Source organism: Martes martes (genome assembly GCF_963455335.1).
Source record: "Martes martes genome assembly, chromosome: 17".
NCBI lineage: Eukaryota > Metazoa > Chordata > Mammalia > Carnivora > Mustelidae > Martes > Martes martes.
The window spans coordinates 16,678,646-16,700,609 of record NC_137905.1 but is presented as its reverse complement, the minus strand read 5'-3'; the positions used below and the strand labels follow the sequence as shown (position 1 = coordinate 16,700,609).

Sequence of the window (21,964 nt, the reverse complement as noted above, 5' to 3'; positions counted from 1 at the left end):
AAAATTTTGTTGTGTTTGATTGTTTTTCAATGTGGGGCTTTGGAAAATGGAAGGTAACTCAATGCTGGCCAGAGAAAAGAGGCCAGGCAAGAAGAATTAGTGTTGGAAAGAGCTGGAAAAGCAGAAGAGTATGAAGGAAAGGAGGAATTTTTGAACAGACCCTTCTCTTCCACATTTTAAAAAAAGTGAATATAGAGTAGATCTGTAATTATAAGAAGCTCTGCCTCTTTCTACAACTGCCTAATTAAAATTGCGATGTCAGTGAATAGTTTTTGTCCTTCTTTGGTCCATGCGCTTCACAGGTCCTTTCATCTTGAGATCAGTGTTCAGTGGTTTCTTGACTCACAGCTGGGTAAAGAATTTGAGGAATTGCAGAGCCTAGACTTTGAGCGTCAAGAACTGTTTTAGCTTATATTTTAGTTAATATCGAAGAGCACTTACTGTGTGCTAGCCACTGTCCTTGATTGGGCTCATTTAATCCCTACAGGAATCTTGTAAGTAATATTCTTAGGTTCATTTCACAGATGAAGAATGGAGCTTTAGGGAGGGTGAGTAACTTGTCCACTATCACGCAAAGGCTAGTGAGTGGCCAGACCTATTTGCCTCTAAAAATTGACTGGTCTGAAAGGTTCTCCTGAAGTTGGGTGAGAAAAAGGATCAGGTGCTTTAGATACTGCAAGAGCTATCCCTTGCAAAGTTTATGCATGGTTGCTTTCTTGTGCCAAAAACCCTTTGAAGATTTCTTTAATGTGGGTCCCTCAGAGCAAGAGATCTGAGGTCCCAGATGGCAGGGACCCCCTGACATTCCCCATTGTATTTCCAGGGCCTGGCACAGAGTGGGGCCTATCAGCTTTATTGAAAGACTGACCTGGCTCTGGACTGGGCAGGTTGGAATGAAGGGTCCAGAAGAGGCACAGTCAGACAGCGGGCTGCCAGGCCCTGGAAATGCAAAGGTGAATGTCAGGGGATCCCTTGGCCATTCTAGTCCCCTGGTTTCAAGAATCAACCTGTCCTAGCCACCTTTTGTATCTGGAATCACAACTAAGAAGCCCAGTTTGAGCACAACCACACCTCCTGTGACTGCTGGGCTGCTTTCTTTTTGGAAGTTGCTGCCGGCTGGGAGTTGGGTCTCCAAAGAATGTGTTACGGGAAGAGGACTTTGAGTTTCAGCCTGGTGTCATTTGAAATCTGCGTCTTCTAAAGCCTTTGCTGCTAATTGTATTAGTTTCCTCTTCCTCATCTGTTTAATGCATTACTATAAACCTGACCAATGTGATGGTTTAAAACAATGATCTGGAGGCCAGAAGTCCGAAATCAAGGTGACAGTATCAGTATCGACAGGGCCTGATCCCTCTGGGGGTGGTGGGGTGGGGGGAGTGGAGGTGGGTGGGGTGGTATTGGTGGGATCGTGGGGAATTCTTTCTTTGCCTCTCTTAGTGGCTCAAGGCATTTGTTGGTTTGGAATCGTAGGACTCCAGTCTCTGCTCGGCCTTCACATGGCTTCTTCCCCTGTGTCTGTGTGTCTCCTTTCTGTCTCCTCTACGGATACTGCGCCCACTCTAAATTCAAGGTGATCTCATCTTCAGACCTTTAACTTAATTGCCTCTGCACAGACCCTGTTGCAAAATAAGGTCACATTCGCAGGTTCCAGGGGGTTATGCTCAGACATATGTTTTTGGGTACCACAATTCAACCCCCTACTCTAATTGAATGTAAGATGGGATGTTCTTATTAAAATTAAATAAGGACATCATCCTATGACCTGATTTGAAGAGGAGCCTTTTTCTTTTCTGAATGTAAATTTTATTTATGACTAAAATAATACATGCACATAGTTTAAAGAGCCAAAGAGCCTTGTAAGTCTGAGAACGCAACAACAGTTTCTGGCTTTGCCTCTGTTTGTTCTTAATTCTTGCTCTGTGTAGTCAGTGACTTTCAACTCTTAGTTTTTTTCTAGTATAGACTTGTGCGTTTCTTTTCTTTTATTATTTTTTTCAGTTTATTTATTTGTTTGAGAGAGAGAGCATGAGAAGCAGGGAGGGTCAGGGAAAAGCAGACTCCCCACTGAGCAGGGAGCCCAATGCGGGACTCCGATCCTGGGACTCCAGGACCATGACCCTGAGCTGAAGGCAGTCGCTTAGCCAGCTGAACCACCCAGGCACCCCCCCCCTTTTTTTTCCTTTCAAAGTAGGCTCCACACCCAACATAGGGCTTGAACTCATGACTCTGAGATCGAGAGTCACATGCTCTATCTTCCGACTGAGCCAGCAAGGCATTCCAACTTCTGCATTTCTTTTTTTTTTTTTTAAGGTTATTTATTTGACAGAGAGAGAGATAGATAGATCACAAGTAGGCAGAGAGGCAGGCAGGCAGAGAGGGAGGGGAAAGCAGGCTCCCTGCTGAGCAGAGAGCCTGATGTGGGGCTCCATCCCAGGACCCTGAGATCATGAGCGGAGCCGAAGGCGGAAGCTTAACCCACGGAGCCACCCAGGCGCCCCCAACTTCTGCATTTCTGAATGACAGTTTTATACTGCTCTCTTAGCCTGTCAGTTTTATCTACTGTCTTTTAACTATTGAAGGTGAGGATTTAGCCCTGTTTCTGGCCTGTCTTTACAAATACAGACTTCTACACACTTGTACCTCCACCTTCTGATTACTTCTGTATCACAAGTTTTGATTAAGTTGTTTATGCTGTTATAAATATTCGCAGCTGAGCCACATAGTATGTTAGGATTACATATCCTATCATATAACTTGTTACTAGTTCCATATTTCCTGATTTTTTTCATTTGCATAGTTTCCTGTGTTCCTGTCACTAATCCTGCATCAAATATTGCGATAGAGCTAAAAGTGCTACTTTTTTCAGTGCACTCAGATGCATCATGTAATCTATTTCTTCCATTTTCTTTCTTTCCTCTAGAGGTGACATTTCCTATAAATTTTCTAATCTGGACTGGTTACTCTCTGGGCTCTTGTACTGTAATGCCTTGGGATTTTTCATTGTTAACCTTGTAATTGCTTTTGTCTCTCCCACGTGAATCCCCACTGTCCTCCATCTTTTTCCTTTATTCCCCTGGAACACATCTTTCAGTAGCTTCCTGACAAACGCAGCATGGGGAGGAGTTTCTGTGAGACGTTACAAACCATGGTTTTCCAATCCTACTTGATTGATGGTTTTTTGGTTGTGGAATTATAGATTGAAAAGTTAAAAAAATCATTTTATCTCAAATTTGAAAGCATTGCATTGTCTTCTCGCCTTTGGTGTTACTTCTGAGAAGTCTGATGCCATTCTGATTTTTCTTGTTTGTAAATGTGACTGGAAGCTTGTATACCCTTTGTTCTCATGCTCTGAACTTTCATGACATTGTGCATTGGAATGGTTTTTTTTTCATCGTTTGGGGCACTCAGTTGGGTTCTTTCTGTTTAGAACTGTGTATTCTTCAGCTTAAGAAAAATCTTCTGCGACATTTCTTTGATGGTTTCTCTCTTTTTTTTCTTTTTTATTTCTGGACTTGCTATAAGATGGACATTGGACAGTTTAAAGATTTATTTATTTTAGAGGGGGAGAGCACATGAGCGGAAGGGGCAGAGGGAGAGAATCCAAAGCAGACTCTGTGCTGAACATGGAGCCTGAGGCAGGCTCGATCTCACCACCCTGAGATCATGACCTGAAACCAAGAGTTGGATGCTCAACCGACTGAACCACCTGGGTGTCCTAGACTTTGGACATTTTGAACAAAACCACTGTTTTTTTTTTTTAAGATTATTTATTTATTTATTTGACAGTTGGAGATCACAAGTAGGCAGAGAAGCAGGCAGAGAGAGAGGAGGAAGCAGGCTCCCCACTGAGCAGAGAGCCCGATGTGGGGCTCGATCCCAGGACCCTGGGATCATGACCTGAGCTGAAGGCAGAGGCTTTAACCCACTGAGCCACCCAGGTGCTCCAACAAAACCACTGTTTTAAAAAAGTCATTTTACCTATTTACCATCTTCTTTGTCTTTCGGTTCACTTTTTAGTGTATTTCCTCACTTTATCAGCTTTGTTTAGGCTATGCGGACTGTCCTTTTTAAGAGCAGTTTGTTATTCTGAGTCCACCAACCAGCCAACTTACTTGCCTGCCTGGCCTCCTTTAAAATTACATTCTGTTCTTGTTTCATGGGTGCAATATTTTATCTCTCTAAATTGTTTTGAGGTTTTCTTTGACCTCTGTTTTATTTAACTGTGAGCTTTTATTCATTTTTTTAAAAGATTTTTATTTATTTATTTGACAGAGATCACAAGTAGGCAGAGGCAGGCAGAGGGGCGGCGGGAAGCAGGCTCCCTGCTGTGCAGGGAGCCTGATGTGAGGCTCGATCCCAGGATCCTGAGATCATGACCTGAGCCGAAGGCAGAAGCTTAACCCACTGAGCCACCTAGGCGCCCCTAACTGTGAGCTTTTAAAAAAATTTTAGTTATGAAACCATGAGAGACTGTGGACTCTGAGAAACAAATTGAGGGTTTTAGAGGGGAGAGGGGTGGGGGGTTGGGTGAACCTGGTGGTGAGTATTATGGAGGGCACGTATTGCATGGAGCACTGGGTATGGTATGTAAACAATGAATTTTGGAACACTGAAAAAATTAAATTAAAGAAAATTTAGCTATGCTTCATATACCTTAAAATTCACATTTTGAAGTCTTAAATTCAGTGGTGTTAGTCTTTTCACAGAGTTGTACAGCCATCACTCAGCACTAATTCTGGAACATTTTCATCACCTCAGAAGAAACCTTGTATCCAGGGGTGCCTGGGTAGCTCAGTCGTTAAGTGTCTGCCTTCAGCTCAAGTCATGATCCCAGGGTCCTTGGATCGAACCCCGCAATTAAGGCTCCCGGCTCAGTGGGAAGCCTGCTTCTCCCTCTCGCACTCCGCCTGCTTCTGTTCCCTCTCTTGCTGTGTCCCTGTCAAATAATAAAATCTTAAACAAAGCAGAACAAAACCTGTATCCATTAACAGTCACACCAATCCCCTAACCCTCTCAACCCTAGCATATCACTAATCTACATTCTCTTACCATGAATTTACCTGTTTCAGATATTTCATATAAAGAAATCATATAATAATTGTCCTCTTTGCCTGGATTTCATTTATTTCTTTCATTTAGCATGATGTTTTCAAAGTTCATCCATATTGCAGTATGAAACAGCACTTCATTCCTTTTTATGATCAGATGATATTCTACTATATGGATATACCACATATTATTCATGTGTTTCTCAATCGGTGAACATTTGGGATGGTTCTACTTTTTGGCTGTTAGGAGTAACCCTGCTATGAACATTTGTGTACGAGGGTTGTAGAGAAACATATTTTCAGTCTTTTGGGTATATATCTAGAAATGGAATTGCTGGGTCTGATGGTAATTCCACTTAACAATTCTTTTTTTAAGATTTTATTTTCAAGTAGTTTTTAACCTAATGTGATGCTTGAACCCACAACCCTGAGATCAAGAGTTGCTGCTGCACTGACTGAGCCAGCCAGGTGTGCTGATTCTGTTTAACTTTTTTTTTTTAGATTTTATTTATTTATTTGAGAGAGAGTGAGCCAGAGAGAAAGAGAGAGAGCGCGCATGAGCCAAGGGAAGGGCAGAAAAGCAGACTCCCTGCTGAGCAGGGAGCCCAATGAGGGCCTCCGTTCTGGGATTCTTGGATCATGACCTGAGCCAAAGGCAGACACTTAACCTGCTGAGCCACCCAGGCGCCCCTCTTTGTAACTTTATGAGGAACTGCCATACTTTTCTAAAACTGCGCACTATTTGTCATTTCTTATTAGCAGCGTATGAAGATTCTAATTTCTCCAAGTTCTCGGTACCATTTGTTATTGTATCCTTTTTGATTTTGGCCATTTTAGTTTGTGTGAGGTGATGTCTTGTTGTGGTTTTAGTTTGTATTTCTCTAGTGACTAATGATACACATTTTTTATATGCTTATTTTTTTTTTAAGATTTTATTTATTTGAGAGGGAGAGTGAGACAGAATATAAGCAGGGGGAACAGCTCAGGGAGAGGGAGAAGCAGACTCCCACTGAGCAGGGAGCCTGACACAGGACTCCATCCCAGGACCTTGGGATCATGACCTGGACTGAAGGCAGATACTCAAACAACTGAGCCACCCAGGTGCCCCAGTTTTTATATCTTTTTTAGAGAAATGTCTGTTTAGATCCTTTGCGCATTTTTTTAAAAAGTTGGATTGTTTGTCTTTTTATTATTGAGTTGTAAAAGTTCTTTATCTATTCTAGACATGTCTTTTTTTTTTTTTAAGATTTTATTTATTTATTTGACAGAGAGAGAGGGATATCACAAGTAGGCAGAGAGGCAGGCAGGGGGTGGGGGAACCAGGCTCCCCGCTGAGCAGAGAGCGCAATTCGAGGCTTGATCCCAGGACCTGAGATCATGACCTGAGCCGAAGGCAGAGGCTTAACCCACTGAGCCACCCAGGTGCCCCTCTAGACTTGATTTGCAAATTTTTTCTCTTATTCTTTGGGTTGTCTTCACTTTCTTGATGGTATCCTCTGAAATACAGAAGATTTTAATTTTGGTGAAGTCAAATTTATCTTGTTTTTATTTATTGTTTGTACTTTTCATATTATATCTAAGAAACCATTTCTTGACTTAAAGCCATGAAGATTTAAACCTGTGTTTTTTTTTCTGAGTTTTATAGTTTTGCTCTCATATTTTGGATTTTGGTGCATTTTGGATTCATTTTTGTATAAGGTATGAAGTAGGGGTCTAACTTTGTGCATTTGCTCATGGATACCCAGTTGTTCCCAGCACCATTTGTTGAAAAGACTGTTACTCTTTTTCCATTGTATTGTCTTGACATCCTTGTCTAAAATCAGTTGGATGTAGGTGTATGAGTTTGTATCTGGACTCTCAATTTTCTTTTCTTTTCTTCTTTTTTAAGATTTTATGTATTTATTTATTTGAGAGAGAGAGAGAGTGCACAGGCTGCTGGTGAAGAGGGGCAGATGTGGAGGGACAAGCAGACTCCCTGCTGAGCAGGGATCCTAGCTCAGGACTTGATCCCAGGGCCCTGAGAGCATGACCTGAGCTGAAGGCAAATATTTAACTGACTAAACCACCCAGGTGCTCCTTGACACTCAATTTTATTCACTTGCTCTTTGTCTATATTTATAGTAGCACCATGGTCTTGATTACTGTAGCTTGCTAAGTAAGTATTGAAATTAAGTAATATCCTGGGTGTTATATGCAACTGATGAATTATTGAACACTACATCTGAAACTAGTGATATGCTATATGCTGGCTAATTGAATTTAAATTAAAAAAAAAGAGAAATTAAGTAGTATGAATCCTCCAACTTTGTTTTTTTCCAAGATTATTTTGGCTATTCTGGGTCCCTTGTATTTCCTTATGTATCTTAGGATGAGTTTATCAACTGAGTTCTATTTTTTCTTTTTATGTTTTATTTTTTTAAAGATTTTATTTATTTATTTATTTGACAAACACGGATCACAAGTAGGCAGAGAGGCAGGCAGAGAGAGAGGAGGAAGCAGGCTCCCTGCTGAGCAGAGAGCCCGTTGCGGGACTCCATCCCAGGACCCTGAGATCATGACCTGAGCCGAAGGCAGAGGCTTTGACCCACTGAGCCACCCAGGCGCCCTCTTTTTATGTTTTAATATCTGGCTTTTCTTTCTGAGGGTCTCTTTAGATAGTTGGATTCCTTTATGTATTGAGTAGCCAGAAGCTGAGCTGTGTGCTAGGCCTCAAATGAGGGAAGGTGAGTGGGGATGGGGCAGTGACTTCTCATAGCTCAGGATGTAGACTTCCACTTATCTGTCTGGATCAGTATGGCCTAATCACTACCCTCAGCTGTGCCTGAAGTCCTCAAGTCTGGTGTAATCTTTCCAGAGACTAAAAATGAACTCTTCTTATTTGGGATTGGGGAGGGAGTGACTGCCTGGCTGAATTGTTGGGGAGGGGGTCTGGGAACTCTGTTTCTCATACAGGCTTTTACTCTTCTCTCCTGTTTGTAGGCCAACTCTGCTGTCACTTTCAGACACACCTAGTGCCGGCAGTCACCCTTTCTGTGATTCCCCAGTGCTATCAGCCTGCTTCTTGTCAACCCCACCCCAACCATTACAGGCATCTCACTTGCCCCTTTCCAGAATGTGGCTGCCCCCTCTGTCTGTTGTTTCCTTTTCCATTCATTTTTAGTTGGTTTATATTTTTGTGTTTCTTTTCTGTCATTTTGACGGGATTTGAGAAGGGAGCAGAGATAAATGTATGTGTTTAATCTGTTACGTTTATTAAGAGCTCCTGGAAGGCTCTCTAAGGGAAAAGTTGGTATCAGGGAAGGTGGTGTAATACTTAGTCTCCTCGGAACCACTCCTGGCACAAAGCTCCTTCGCTGTGTTCTGTTCCTAAAGTTTTATATTGCCCCATTTTTTATCTGCATATTGTTTTGTGCAATTTTTCTGCATAATTTTAGTTTAGCTTTAAACATTCTCATGGAGCTGGGCGCCTGGGTGGCTCAGTGGGTTAAGCCTCTGCCTTCGCCTCAGCTCATGATCTCAGTATCCTGGGATGGAGTCCTGCAACGGGCTCCCTGCTCCGTGGAGAGCCTGTTTCTCCCTCTGCCTCTGCCTCTCTGTCTCTTTCTGTCTTTCATGAATAAATAAATAAAATCTTTAAAAACAACAACAGCAGCAAAAACATTCTGATTGAGGTGAAGTCCTACTCTTAGTGTAGTCAACTAATTCAGTAATGCTATACCAGTGGTTCTCACCCCAGCTTTATATTAGGATCCCCTGGGGAATTTTTAAATAATGTAACTGTCTGTACCCTACTCCAGACCAGTCAAATGGGAATCCCTGAGGTTGGGGTTTGGCTGTCGTTGTTGGCTGGTTTGTTTTTAGTGCTCTCCAGTTAATTCCAATGTGCAGAAAGAATTGAGAACCACTGCTCCAAAGCATTTCATAGTTCATTAAGAATAATTTTACCTGGGGCATCTGGGTGGTTCACTGGGTTAAAGCCTCTGCCTTCGGCTCAGGTCATGATCTCAGGTTCCTGGGATCGAGCCCCACATCGGGCTCTCTGCTCAGCAGGGAGCCTGCTCCCCCCTCCCCCGCCCCCCACCGCCTGCCTCTCTGCCTACTTGTGATCTCTGTCAAATTAAAAAAAAAATAATAATAATCTTACCTAACAGGATACATTCCATTATATCCCTTATTGCCATTTTCCTCCTCCTTCACTGCCCTTGAGACACACTGGCCCCTGTTTGTTTTGTAGAGTCCCAAGACTTCCTACTACCTTGAGAGTTCTTGCTCTTTTATCTGCCTGGAGTGTTCTTCCAGTGTTATTCTCAGTTCTGTCCTTCACCTTCTTCTGATCTTTGGTTAAAAGCCACCTTCTTGGGGTGCCTGGGTGGCTCAGTGGGTTAAAGCCTCTGCCTTCGGCTCAGGTCATGGTCTGAGGGTCCTGGGATCGAGCCCCGCGTTGGGCTCTCTGCTCAGCGGGGAGCCTGCTTTCCCCTCTCTCTCTGCCTGCCTCTCTGCCTACTTCTGATCTCTGTCTGTTGAATAAATAGATAAAATCTTAAAAAAAAAAAAAAGCCACCTTCTCAATGAGACTTTCCTCATCCACAGCTTTTTTGACTTTTGACTGCCATCTTAAATTCCTGTCCTTCACTGCTTTGTTTTCCTCGGTATCACTTGTCACCTCTGCAGTTCTTTCATTTGCTTTATATCTGGCTTCCCTTTTGACACATGTCCTTTCCCTATGTTATCAGTCTTTTAGAGTTTAAAGAAGCCAGTGGATGGAGCCTCATTTATTCTTTCTCCCATGCCCTTCTTTTCTGTTTGTAGATGCGAGTTTCTGACCTGTATCATTTCTTTCTCCTGGAAGGACTTCTTTTAAATGTTTCTTTCAGGGTATGTTTTTGTTTGAGGAAGTCTTTTGTTTACTCCTTCACTTTTAAAGAATAAATCCATTGGACACAAAATTCTAGGTTAGTGTGTTTTTTCTTTCAATACTTTAAATATTTCTCTCTGCTCTCTTCCTGCTTATATGGTTTCTGGTAAAAAAAAACAAAACAAAAACAAAAACCAAAAAACCTCTTGTAATTCTTACCATTATTCCTGTAAAGGTTAGCTGTTTTCTTTCCCCCTTTGGCTTCTTCAAGACTTTCCCTTTGTTTTTGGTTTTCTCTAGATTCAGTATGGTAATATTCTATATCTAGTTGTTTGTTTGTTTGTTTTGTTCTTGTGTTTGGTGTTTCTCCTGCTTCTTGTTCTCTGAGCTTCCTGGATTTGGGGCTTGCTGTAGGTCATTAACTTTGGAAAATTCTTGGCCATTATTACTTCAGATATTTCTTTTGCTCTGTTCTTGCTTCTTCTGGTATTCCAATTATGCATATTTTGCACATTTTGAAACTATCCCACAGTACTTGGACTTTTAAAAACATTCTTTCTTGGGTGCCTGGATGGCTTTGTTGGTTGAGTGGTTGCCTTCGGCTCCGGTCACGATCTTAGGGTCCTGGGATGGAGCCCTATATTGGGCTCCCTGCTCAGTGGTGAGTCTGCTTCTCCCTTTGCCCCTTCTTCTCCACTCATTCTCTCTCTCTCAAGAAAATAAATAAAATCCTAAAAAATTTTTTTTACTTTTTGCATTTCCATTTGGGAAGTTTTTATTGACATAGCTCTAAGCTCTGTGATTCTATAGCTGTGCTGTCTATGGATGAACCCATGGAGACAATCTACGTTTGTTCTATACCGTTTGGGATTTCTAGCCTTTTCTTCTTTCTTTCTTAGAGCTTCCATGTCTCTGCTTACATTATTCATCTGTTCTTGAGTGTTGTCTCCTCTTTACATTAGAGCCCTTAATATATCTGTCTATAGTTATTTTAAATTCCCTGTCCATTAGTTTTAAAATCTGTGTTTTCTCTAAGTCTGGTTCTGATGCTTGCTTTGTCTCTTCACACTTTTTCTTGCCTTTTAGCATTGCTTATAATTTTTTGAAAAGATTTATTTACTCTACAGAGAGAGTGAGAGAGCATGTGGAGGGGGGAGGGGCAGAGGGAGGGAGGGAGAGAGATTTCAAAGCAGATTCCCTGCTGAGCCTGGTGCCCTACATGGGGCTCAATCCTATGACTCTGGGATCATAACCCAAGCTGAAATCAAGAGTCAGACACTCAACCGACTGAGCCACCCAGGTGCCCTTTAGCATTATTTATAATTTTTAATTGAAAGCTGGATATCATGTATTGGGTAATAGGAGCTGAGGTGAATAGGCCTTTAGTTTGGGGTTTTATGTTAATCTGGCTAGGAGTTAATTTGGGTTTAACAGTTGCTCTAACTTGGTGCACCAGGGTGGCTCAGTCGGTTAAGCATACAACTTTCGATTTCATCTCAGGTCTTGATCTCAGGTTCAGGAGTTCAGGCACCCTTGGGTGTGGAGCCTACTTAAAACAAAACAAAATAATTGCTATAACTGTAGGTACCAGAGGCTTCAAATTCATCTGGTATGCTTGTTTTGGTCTCCCTGTTATCTTTGGTCTTCCTTAAGAACCACTTCGTAAATAGAATTAGCACCTTTCAGCTCTTTCAGCTGTATTCCAGTGTTATACTGGACCCATGATATGGTGGGAAAGTATGGGGGAGGGCCAGCATTTTGTTGTCTTATCATTAAGTCCCAGTCTTTTAGGGGTGCCCGGGTGGTGCAGTTAAGCGTCCAATCTTAGTTTTAGGTCAGATCGTGATCTCATGGTTGTGAGACTGAGCTCTGCATTGGGCTCCAAGCTCAGCATGGAGTCTGCTTAAGTTTCTCTCCCTCTCTCTCTGTGCCTCCCCTTCACATGCTCTCTCTCTAAAATAAATACATCTTAAAAAAAAAAAAAAAAGGGGCGCCTGGGTGGCTCAGAGGGTGAAAGCCTCTGCCTTCGGCTCAGGTCATGATCCTAGGGTCCTGGGATCGAGCCCTGCATCGGGCTCTCTGCTCCCCGGGGAGCCTTCTTCCTCTCTCTCTTGGCCTGCCTCTCTGTCTACTTGTGATCTCTGTCTGTCCAAAAAAAAAAAACCTTAAAAAACAAAAAAAAACCCACCTGCAGTCTTTTAATGGGTCTGTGTCCATGGGTTGTCACCTTCACAAGTGTTTATTAACTATTTTTCCTCCTTAAGTGATATAAGAAGAGTAGAAGGACCTCAGGCAGGGGAACTTCCTCCCGGTAGTTAGGATAAAGCTCTGGTGAAGTCGTTTTCGCTAGAGAGTGGGCCCTTGTTGTGGAGAACATTTGGGATATTTTACAATGGTTACTTTTTCCTTTTCCATGCAAGATCCAGGAGGGACTCTTTCTTGGCTCTTCACCAGGACGACCTCTAAAGCAGGAATTTTATTTGTTTCGTTTTACTCACCGTGTATCACTAGCACTGAAAACAGTGCATAGTATATAATAGATGCTCAGTAAACATTTGTTAAATGAGTGAATGAATACCTTTCATCCAGGCCCATGAGGTTATTTTACATATGTGTGGGAAAATTTCTCAGACCTAAAATGGTAATACACTGATGACATTTCTCTGAGTGAATAGTTAGTCCTCAAATCTGTTGATTACTTGTTGAGTTTTGTGGTGTTTTGTGAGTGTCTCTCTAATCTGAAGCCCTACCTAACATGGGATTGTTGCAGAGCTGCTCTTATGCAACCTTTAGTAAGGAACCTTTAGTAAGGAATGTATTTTATATCATGATCCAGTGTATTTGTTTGTTTGTTTGTTTGTTTTTTAAGATTTTATTTATTTGAAAGAGAGAGACACAGTGACAGAGGGAATACAAGCCGGGGAGTAGGAGAGGGAGAAACAGGCTTCCCGCTGAGCAGAGAGCCCCATGCGGGGCTCCATCCTAGGACCCTGGGATCACAATCGAAGCTGAAGGCAGAGGCTTAACGACTGAGCCACCCAGGTGCCCCAATCCAGTGTACTTGTACATATAAATGTCCATTTATCTGGACAGACTTTTCATGAAATAATACTTTCCTTTATGTATGATGTACTCTTATATTTTATATTCTGTTATATTTTACTTAAAGAAGGTTTTTTTCCGCAAAGATTTATTATTTATTTATTTGACAGAGAGAGAGAGAGATCACAAGTAGGCAGAGAGGCAGGCAGAGAGAGAGAGGGACAAGCAGGCTCCCCGCTGAGCAGAGAGCCCGATGCAGGGCTTGATCCCAGGACCCTGAGATCATGACCTGACCCGAAGGCAGAGGCTTAACCCACTGAGCCATTCAAGTGCCCCTAAAAAAGGCCTTTTCTTTATTCTTTTTTAAAAAAAGATTTTATTCTTTTGACAGAGAGAGAGAGAGATCACAAGTAGGCAGAGAGGCAGGCAGAGAGAGAGTGGGGGGAGCAGGCTCCCAGCTGAGCAGAGATCCTGATGCAGGGCTCCATCCCAGGACCCTGAGATCATGACCTGAGCCGAAGGCAGAGGCTTAACCCACTGAGCCACCCAGGCGCCCCCAAAAAGGCTTTTTTAAAAAAGATTTTATTTATTTGTCAGAGAGAGAAGCTTGCACACACGCTAGTGAGCACGAGCAGGGGGAGGGGCGGAGGGAAAAGCAGGCTCTGCACCTAGCAAAGAGCCTGATGTGGGACTCAATCCCAGGACCCTGGGATCATAACCTGAGTTGAAGGCAGATGCTTAAACAACTGAGCCACCCAGGCATCCCTAAAAAATTGCTTTTCAAGATTTATGTAGAGGAGAGGTTCAGAGGACAATATGCTTTTAGTGTTTTTACATTTGATCGTAGCCAAAAAGCCAAGAAGTGATTGTTTTTAGTGTTTTTAAAGAAATTTGGGTAAATCCAACTAACCAGAGTTAGTTTTGGTTTTCCTCTTCCCCACCCAATAAATCCATTACGCCCTTCAATAAGGAAATTCTCTGTGTGTCTATAACCTTTGGTGATACTTAAAACATTGTTCCCCTTGCTCCTCCTTCCTGCCCCAGGCTTATGCTAACTCATGTTTTTGGGAGTGATTTGGATGCAAACATTTCCCATTGCTATGAGCAAGGGGAAAAATGACTTGAGTCCAGGTGCAGGGTTGCTGAGACAGGTATAGAGTAAATCCTGGGCCTCAGGTTTCATGACCTTCTGGTAGTAGGTAGTTGGGGATTGGAGCCTCCTGCCCATTAGGGACCATGTCTCATCTGGGACCCTGAGGCAGAGGCTGAGAGGCTAAATGTACTTTGGGATGGGATCTGACTTCTTTTCTCTAGTAATGGTTACTTTTTAAAAATACATGGTTGGAAAGGTCTTACAGTTCAAAATACCTACGTTGTGAAGTCAAGGTGGTATTTTCCTTAATAGATCTGGAAAGACAGACAGTCCCCGATGTAATAACACTGATTATTGTTAATAAACACTGGACTACAATCACGAAAGACATTGGAAAAAGAAAACGTGGTATCTCCTCTAATTCTTCCGCTTTCCCAGTTGACTTTCTTCCTTCTGAGACTTCTTTAGAATTTATTTCCTTGGTTTTGTTGTGGGGCCCTGACGGATATAGATCCAGAGGTTTGGTCTTCCTCCCATTTAACAGGCCATGTAGGAGGTGCCGCCAGTTTCATTCTCTCAAATTCTCTTTTGAGTTTAGGCCATAGGCTAAAAGGAGAAAAGCTCAGGGAGGACGTGCTAGTTTAAAACTAGTTGAGTTGCCTTAGGAAAGAAAGAGTCCTAATAGATGTAAAGATTTTTAAAATATTCTTTTATTTTTTGAGTCTCTAAATAAAATGGATCTCCTGCTTGTGGTGCTTTAACCTCTGTAACTGAAAGCCCCGAGGCTTATTTATAATCATTAATTTTTCCTTCATTATTCAAGATATGATCTTCCCCCTCTTTAAAATTATCGTTAAATTATGAGAGAGATCAAACATGTAGAATGGTTCAGAGAATAAGATAATGAATAGTCATAAAAACCACCATCTGGATTTAATGAATATTAACATCTTGCCATATTTGCTTCAGAACTTTTTCTTTAAAAGACAAAATGTTGCAGATACATTTGAAGTTCCCTTGGTCTCTGTCCTTCCACCAGTTTCCATGGTCCCTTCTGTGCTAACCCAGAAGTAACTTCCATTCTCACCTCGGTGTGGTTACTTTCCAGCCACACTTTTATACTTTTATTCCATTCATGTCTTGCCACAGCAGTATATACAACTGATTCTGTGTAAGTTCAGGCGTGCACCAATGACATCAAACTACACTTAGGTTTTCACTTGCTTTTTTCCCCCTTTTGCCATTATAATGTGGGATTTTAAAAAAAGATTTTATTTACTTATTTGACAGACAGAGATCACAAGTAGGCAGAGAAGCAGGCTCCCCGCCAAGCAGAGAGCCCGATGCGGGGCTCCATCCCAGGACCCTGAGATCATGACCCGAGCCATCCAGGTGCCCCATAATGTGGGATTTGTACGTGTAGATTGAATTCAGATATTCTAGGCATTCCATAGAATTCCATTTTTTAAGTAGATCACAGTTTCAGTTTATTCATTCCCCCATTGATGGACATTTAGGTCATTCACAAATTTTTGCTATTACAAACATTGTTGTGGTGAACATCTCTGCAACCCGGCTTCTTCAGCATGTGTTGGGAGATTTTTTCTGGGGCCGAGACCCAGGAGGGGAATCCTGCCAGGCGCAATATATGCATCTTTCACTGTATGGAGGTTGCCAGGTACCATCTCATTTACCCTCAGAACTGTGTAAGGCTTCTCACCACTACTTTTTCTCCAATGTCTCATCTCTTGCTGGTCTGCTCAGTGGAAAGAGAGCATTGATCTTTTTATTGCTTTACCAAAACAAATTTAGTCTAGGAAATCAAAACATCTTCCTTTTAAATTTCAGATAGTGGTGCGCCAGTTCACTGGGTAAACATTTATGGAGCTCCTGTTAAGAGCCAGGCATCATTCTGGACGACAGAGCAGGGCTCCAGGGCCAACAGATGCGGCACACATCTCAGCCTTCGTGGAGCTTATATTCTAGGGGAGGGAGAGAGACAATAAATACGATAAATCCGTACAGTATGAACCATGCCAGTGATAAATGCTAGGAAGGAAAAGTAAAATAGGGAAGGAGGGGTCCAAAAGCATGTGGAAAGGTAGGGTAATAGAGTGGTCCAGGAACACCTCTTAAGAAAGTGACTTCTGAGTACATGCCTGAGGTAGTCCCTATAGGTGAACAATTGGGGAAAGAACATTCTAGATGGAAAAGGTAGAAGTCCAATAGGGGAGCATGTCTGGCATGTTCAAGGATGAGCGAGGAGGCTTGTATAGCTTCAGGAGAGGGAGGAACTGGGGAAAGAAAAGAGAGGGGAGGTCAGTGAGGCGTGTGGACTGTATCATGTAGGGCCTACATTTTAAGGACTTTGACTTTGCAGTAGACTGGAAGCCCTGAATGGTTTTGAATAGCAGAGTGATGTAATCTGACATGTGTCTTAAAAAAAATCAGTCTGCTGAGCATAGAGATTAGGTTGAAGGTAAAGAGGGTCTGAGCAAGAGAAAGATAATCTGGGTAAGAGATCACAGGGCTTTGGACCAAGCTGGTGCCAAGAGGTGGAGAGAAATGTTTGAACTTGGGAATATTTTAAAGGTAAACCAAGAGGATTTCCAAATATGTTTTAAAGATTTTTAAATTTTATTTTAGAGAGAGACAGCCCAGAGGGGAGGGGCAGAGGGAGAGGGAAAGAATCTCAAGCAGACTCCGGACTCAGTACCGAGCCCACCGTGGGGCTTGATCGCACCACCCTGAGATCATGACCTGAGCCGAAATCAAGAGTCGGACCTCTGGGACGCCTGGGTGGCTCAGTTGGTTAAGCAGCTGCCTTCGGCTCAGGTCATGATCCCAGCGTCCTGGGATCGAGTCCCACATCGGGCTCCTTGCTTGGCAGGGAGCCTGCTTCTCCCTCTGCCTCTGCCTGTGCTCTCTCTCTCTCTGTCCCTCTCTCTCTCTCTGACAAATAAATAAATAAAATCTTAAAAAAAAAAAAAAAGAGTCGGACCTCAACCGACCGAGCCATCCAGGTGCCCCCAAACAACAGGATCTCTTGACAGTTTGAATGTGGGGTGTGAGAGGGAATGTAGAAGCAGGGATGAGCCCTAGAATTTTGACCTGAGCCACTGGTTGGAAAGAGTTGTCATTAACTGAGATGCAGAAGGCCGAGAAGCAGGTTTGAGAGGGACTATCAGAAGATTCGTTTGGTCATTAGACAAAGAGGGGCTGAGGTTCGAGGGTGAAGTTTGTACTAAACACACCGATTTGGGATTGTCAACAGTTGGCTGGTATTTAAAGCCATACGAGAAACTACCAGAAGACATGCAAGGCCTGAGCTGTGGGACACCCTGCTGGTTAGAGGTTGAGGAGTAGAGAAGGAGCCTGTAAAGAGGCTGAGAACGAGCAGCCCGAGAGGCAGGGGGAAACGTCGGGCAGCTATGATGTCCTGGAAACCACGGGAAGAAAGCATTCCAAGGAAGAGTGTGATCGATCTGTCATGTCAGGTGTGCCGGTAGGTTGTATGAGACGAGGACCGGGAATTCACTATTGGATTTAGCAACACAGAGGCCTGGTCTTAAGAACTTGATAGCAGTAGTTTCTGTATTGTCTTCTTAGATGCTGCCTAGAACTTTTCAGATGTTTCCATTGCCACCCCCTATCTAAGATTGTAAGTAAAATGCCTGTTATAGACTAGTCCAGGGAAAACTAGTCACTAAAAATTTTTTTGGACTGCATATACCTTATAAATAAGGCAGTTGTTTTGTTTTGGCTAAAATCTTGAAGTATAAAAGTATTTGACTTCAGCTATGGAAAATGTCAAAATCAGTGTGACTTTATGGTAGCTGCATTTTCATCCTCACATAAAGGGTTTCCATTCTTAGCGAAATGTGGTGACTTAATAACCATCTTTTAAGGCTGAGTAACCCTTCAGAAGAGCAAGTTGGAGGAGAGATCAGAAAGAAATACAATGGAAGAAGGTATTAATGAAGTTGAATAGAGGAGGACTTTCTTAGTGTCTTTACAGTGTCTGTAAAGTGTCTGTACAGTGTCTGCTGGCCACTTGAGACGTAAAAGGTTTTGCAAGATCAAAACTATTTTCATAATAACTTTATTTGCCTTTTCCACCGTGATTGCATTTGCAGTGATGGTGCAAAAGCAAAGGTGAGTACAACTGTTGCTGCCATTGTTGGAATCCGGGCCGTGCTGCGAGTCTGAGCTGTTGTCCTTGTCTTCCTCACCGCAGCGGACTTAGTAAAAAGAGAGCAGCAGTCCAGGGGCGCCTGGGTGGCTTAGCGGGTTAAAGCCTCTGCCTTCTGCTCAGGTCATGATTCCAGGGTCCTGGGATCCAGCCCCGCATCGGGCTCTCTGCTCGGCGGGGAACCTGTTTCTTTCTCTCTACCTGCCTCTCTGCCTACTTGTGATCTCTGTCTGTCAAATAAATAAATAAAATATTAAAAAAAAAAAAAGAGAGCAGTCCAGTTTGACTTCAGAATGTGCTTGACAAAGCAGTAAAAATTATTAATTTTATTAAGTCTCAACCCTATGCACGTCTTTTTTTAATATTCTGTGCGATGAAACGGGAAATACGCCTACGGCACTTCTGCACGCCCAAGTATGATGGTTGTCTTGGGAGGAAGCACTTGTATGAGTGTTTGAATCGAGAGCGAAGTTGCTTTTTTCATGAAATGCTATTTTTACTTAAAAAAAACTGAACAAACTGAAGTTACTAGCTTGGGTATTTGGCAGACATTTTGTTGAAGATGAATGAAGTGAGCCTGTCACTTGAAGGAAAACAATGGACAGTATTTGTTGCCAATGATAAAATATGAGTTTTTAAGTGAAAATTAGAATTTTGGAATACTTACATCTGCCACTAAGATCTTGACACTTTCCCAATACTTAAAGATCTGTTTGATGAGATCAGTGGTGACATTCACAAATGTGCTTTTTCTGAGAGTGTATAATGAAATGTGTCAACATTTGGAATATCTACATAGCTCAGTGAACCAATATTTTTCAAGTGATAAAGGGCGATGTTACAAAATTGTGTAAAAGTAAAAGATCCATTCAAAATGCAAGATAGACTTATGCTTTGAGTCAAGGTAGAGTGACAGGGTTGCCTGATGGCTAATGATGTCCAGAATGTGCTTATTGGCCATTCGTGTATCTTTTTATTATTTACTTATTTATTCGTTTTTATTTTAGACAGTGTACCTGGGGGGGGGGGGTGGAGGAGCAGAGAGAGAAGGGAGAGAGAGAATCCCAAGCAGAGAATCCTAAGCTCCACACTGGGTGTAGAGCCTGATTCCGGTCTTGATCTCACAATCCTGAGATCATGACCTGAGCCTATGTCAAGAGTTGGTCACTTAATCTGCTGAGCCACCCAGGCGCCCCTTTTGTGTATTCTTTATTGATTTTAAAAATTGGACTTTTATTTATTTATTAAAGATTTTATTTATTTATTTGACAGATAGATTACAAGTAGGCAGAGAGCCAGGCAGAGAGAGAGGAAGGGAAGCAGGCTTCCTACTGAGCAGAGAGCCCGATGCGGGTCTCGATCCCAGGACCCTGGGATCATGACCTGAGCCGGAGGCAGAGGCTTTAACCCACTGAGCCACCCAGGTAACCCCAAAAATTGGACTTAAAAAATTGTTGAACTGTGATTTTCTTTTTGAAAGTGTTATATTAGGCTCTCTCCTGTAAATGTTGATGTCGTAATAGTCCTTTGCCCTTTCTAGGCTAGCAGAGACCTAGCTAGGCTCAGGAGTCATTACAAGATAGACAAACTCCACCCCGACAAAAGTAGCACGAAGTTGCTTGGACCTTTATATTTTTTTGGTTCATCTCTTTCAACTGAAATATTACAAAGGGGTGCAGTTCCTCAGTCTCTTACCGGATATTCTCTAAACCTCCTGCTGTTTGTCTTGCAGTTTTCTGGTGATGACATGGCATCTGCCAGCTCCAGCCGGGCAGGAGTGGCCCTGCCTTTTGAGAAGTCTCAGCTTACTTTGAAAGGTGAGTGTCACCATGTGAAATGTTTACCGTTTGAGGTCCAGCACAGTCTATGGGAAAGAGGTAGAATTATACCATACCTCGGTCTGAGAGCCAGATGCTGTGAAACAGCTTAAGAATCTAACTCTTCATTCTCACAGGGTTACCATATAGCTGGATTTCTTTTTTCTTTTTAATATTTTATTTTTAAGTAATCTCTGGAACCAGCGTGGGGCTCAGACTCACAATCTGAGATCGAGAGTCACATGCTCCACTGACTGAGTCCGCCAGGTGCCCATATAGCTGGAATTCTTTTCCTTTCTTCCTTTTTTTTTTTGTTTTTGTTTTAAAGATTTTATTCATTTATTTGAGAGAGAGAGAGAGAGAGCTCAAACAGGAGGAGTGGCAGAGGGAGATGAAGAAGCAGACTCCTCTCTGAGCAGGGACTTGACATGGGGCTCCCTCCCACGACCCTGAGATCATGACCTGAACTAAACGCAGATGTTTAACCACTTGAGCTGCCCAGGCGCCCCTGTTGCTGGAATTCTTAAAAAAGAAGGATAAAAGGAACTTTTGGCAAAAATTAATGGTGACTCCCTCATGCCCTAGGGCCCTTTTCTGCCTGTACTCATTCCCTAGGTAATCTCATCCAACCTCATGGTTTTATTTATTTATTTTTAAAGATTTATTTATTTATTTGAGAAAGAGAGAGAGAGGGTTTGCGCAAGCACGTGGTGGGGAGAGGCAGAGGGGGAGAGAAACTTTAGGAGACTCCATGCTGAGCGTGGAGCCTGATGCATGGGGCTCGATCTCAGGACCCTGCGATCAGGACCTGAGTTGAAACCAAGAGTCAGTCACCCAGGTGCCCCCCAACCTCATGGCATTAAATGCCGCCAGTAATAAGAACACTGCCAAAATTATGTCTCTAGCCTGGGCCTCTCCTTTGATTTATTTCCAGATTTTGTGTCTCTAGTAGCCCACTTGTCATTCCACTTGAATGTTTAGTAACCATATAAGCTCCTGGTTTTCCTTATCATATTCTATATTCAGCCAATCAGGGAATCTGATTACGTCTGTCTTCAGAACTAGCCATCATTCAGCCTCTTCGCACCACCTGCACCCTCCACAAGCTGCCATCTCCACCCTAGATTAAGGCAGTAGCCTCTTAACCTGCCTCCCTGCCTCTGTCCGTGGTCTTACTTCGTCCTCCCGGTCACACAGCAGGCACATCAAGGCTTTAAATGTGTCAGGGGTGCTCCGTCTCACCCAGTAAAAGCTGAGGGTCCCACGGGATATGACCCCACCCACCACTCCCATTTCTCATCTCCTGATACTCTTCCACATACATCCTGCTGCGGCCACATGGGCCTCTTTGCTCTTCATTGTGTGTGCCGGGCCTTTGCATTTGCTGTTCCTTTTGAGGGAAATGCTTTGGGGCCAGATATCTACCTGGTTTGCTTCCTTGCTTTCTTTAGGTCTTTACTCAAAAGTCAACCTCTTTTATTTATTTATTTATTTATTTTTAAAGATTTTATTTATCTGTTTGACAGAGATCTCAACTAGGCGGAGAGGCAGGCAGAGAGAGACAAGGAAGCAGGCTCCCTGCTGAGCAGAGAGCCTGATGCCGGGCTCGATCCCAGGACCCTGAGATCATGACCTGAGCCGAAGACAGAGGCTTTAACCCACTGAGCCACCCAGGCGCCCCAAAAGTCAACCTCTTTAACAAGGCCTTCCTGATTCCCTCATCTGCAGGCCCCACCCCAGGTCTATCCCCTTCACTACTTTATATTTTTTTCTTAGTCTTGTTACCATTTAACATAGTATATATCTATTTTTAAAGATTTTGTTTATTTATTTTAGAGAGAGCAAGTGCGGGTGCACAACTGGGGGGAAGAGCACATGGGAGGGAGGGGGACAAGCAGACTGCACTGAGTGCAGAGC

At 42.9% G+C, this 21,964-nt stretch overlaps 1 protein-coding gene across 2 annotated transcripts in view; it reads left to right on the top strand.

The window, feature by feature from the left end:
* Positions 1-21,964, top strand: part of WWP2 (WW domain containing E3 ubiquitin protein ligase 2) — a 145,268-nt gene that overhangs the window by 4,099 nt on the left and 119,205 nt on the right. For both annotated transcript variants that reach the window (XM_080829651.1, XM_080829650.1), the window contains exon 2: positions 19,963-20,047. In XM_080829651.1, coding sequence (XP_080685777.1) covers positions 19,978-20,047 — 70 coding nt within the window. In that variant the 5' untranslated portion in view covers positions 19,963-19,977. The remainder of the gene's footprint in view (positions 1-19,962; positions 20,048-21,964) is intronic.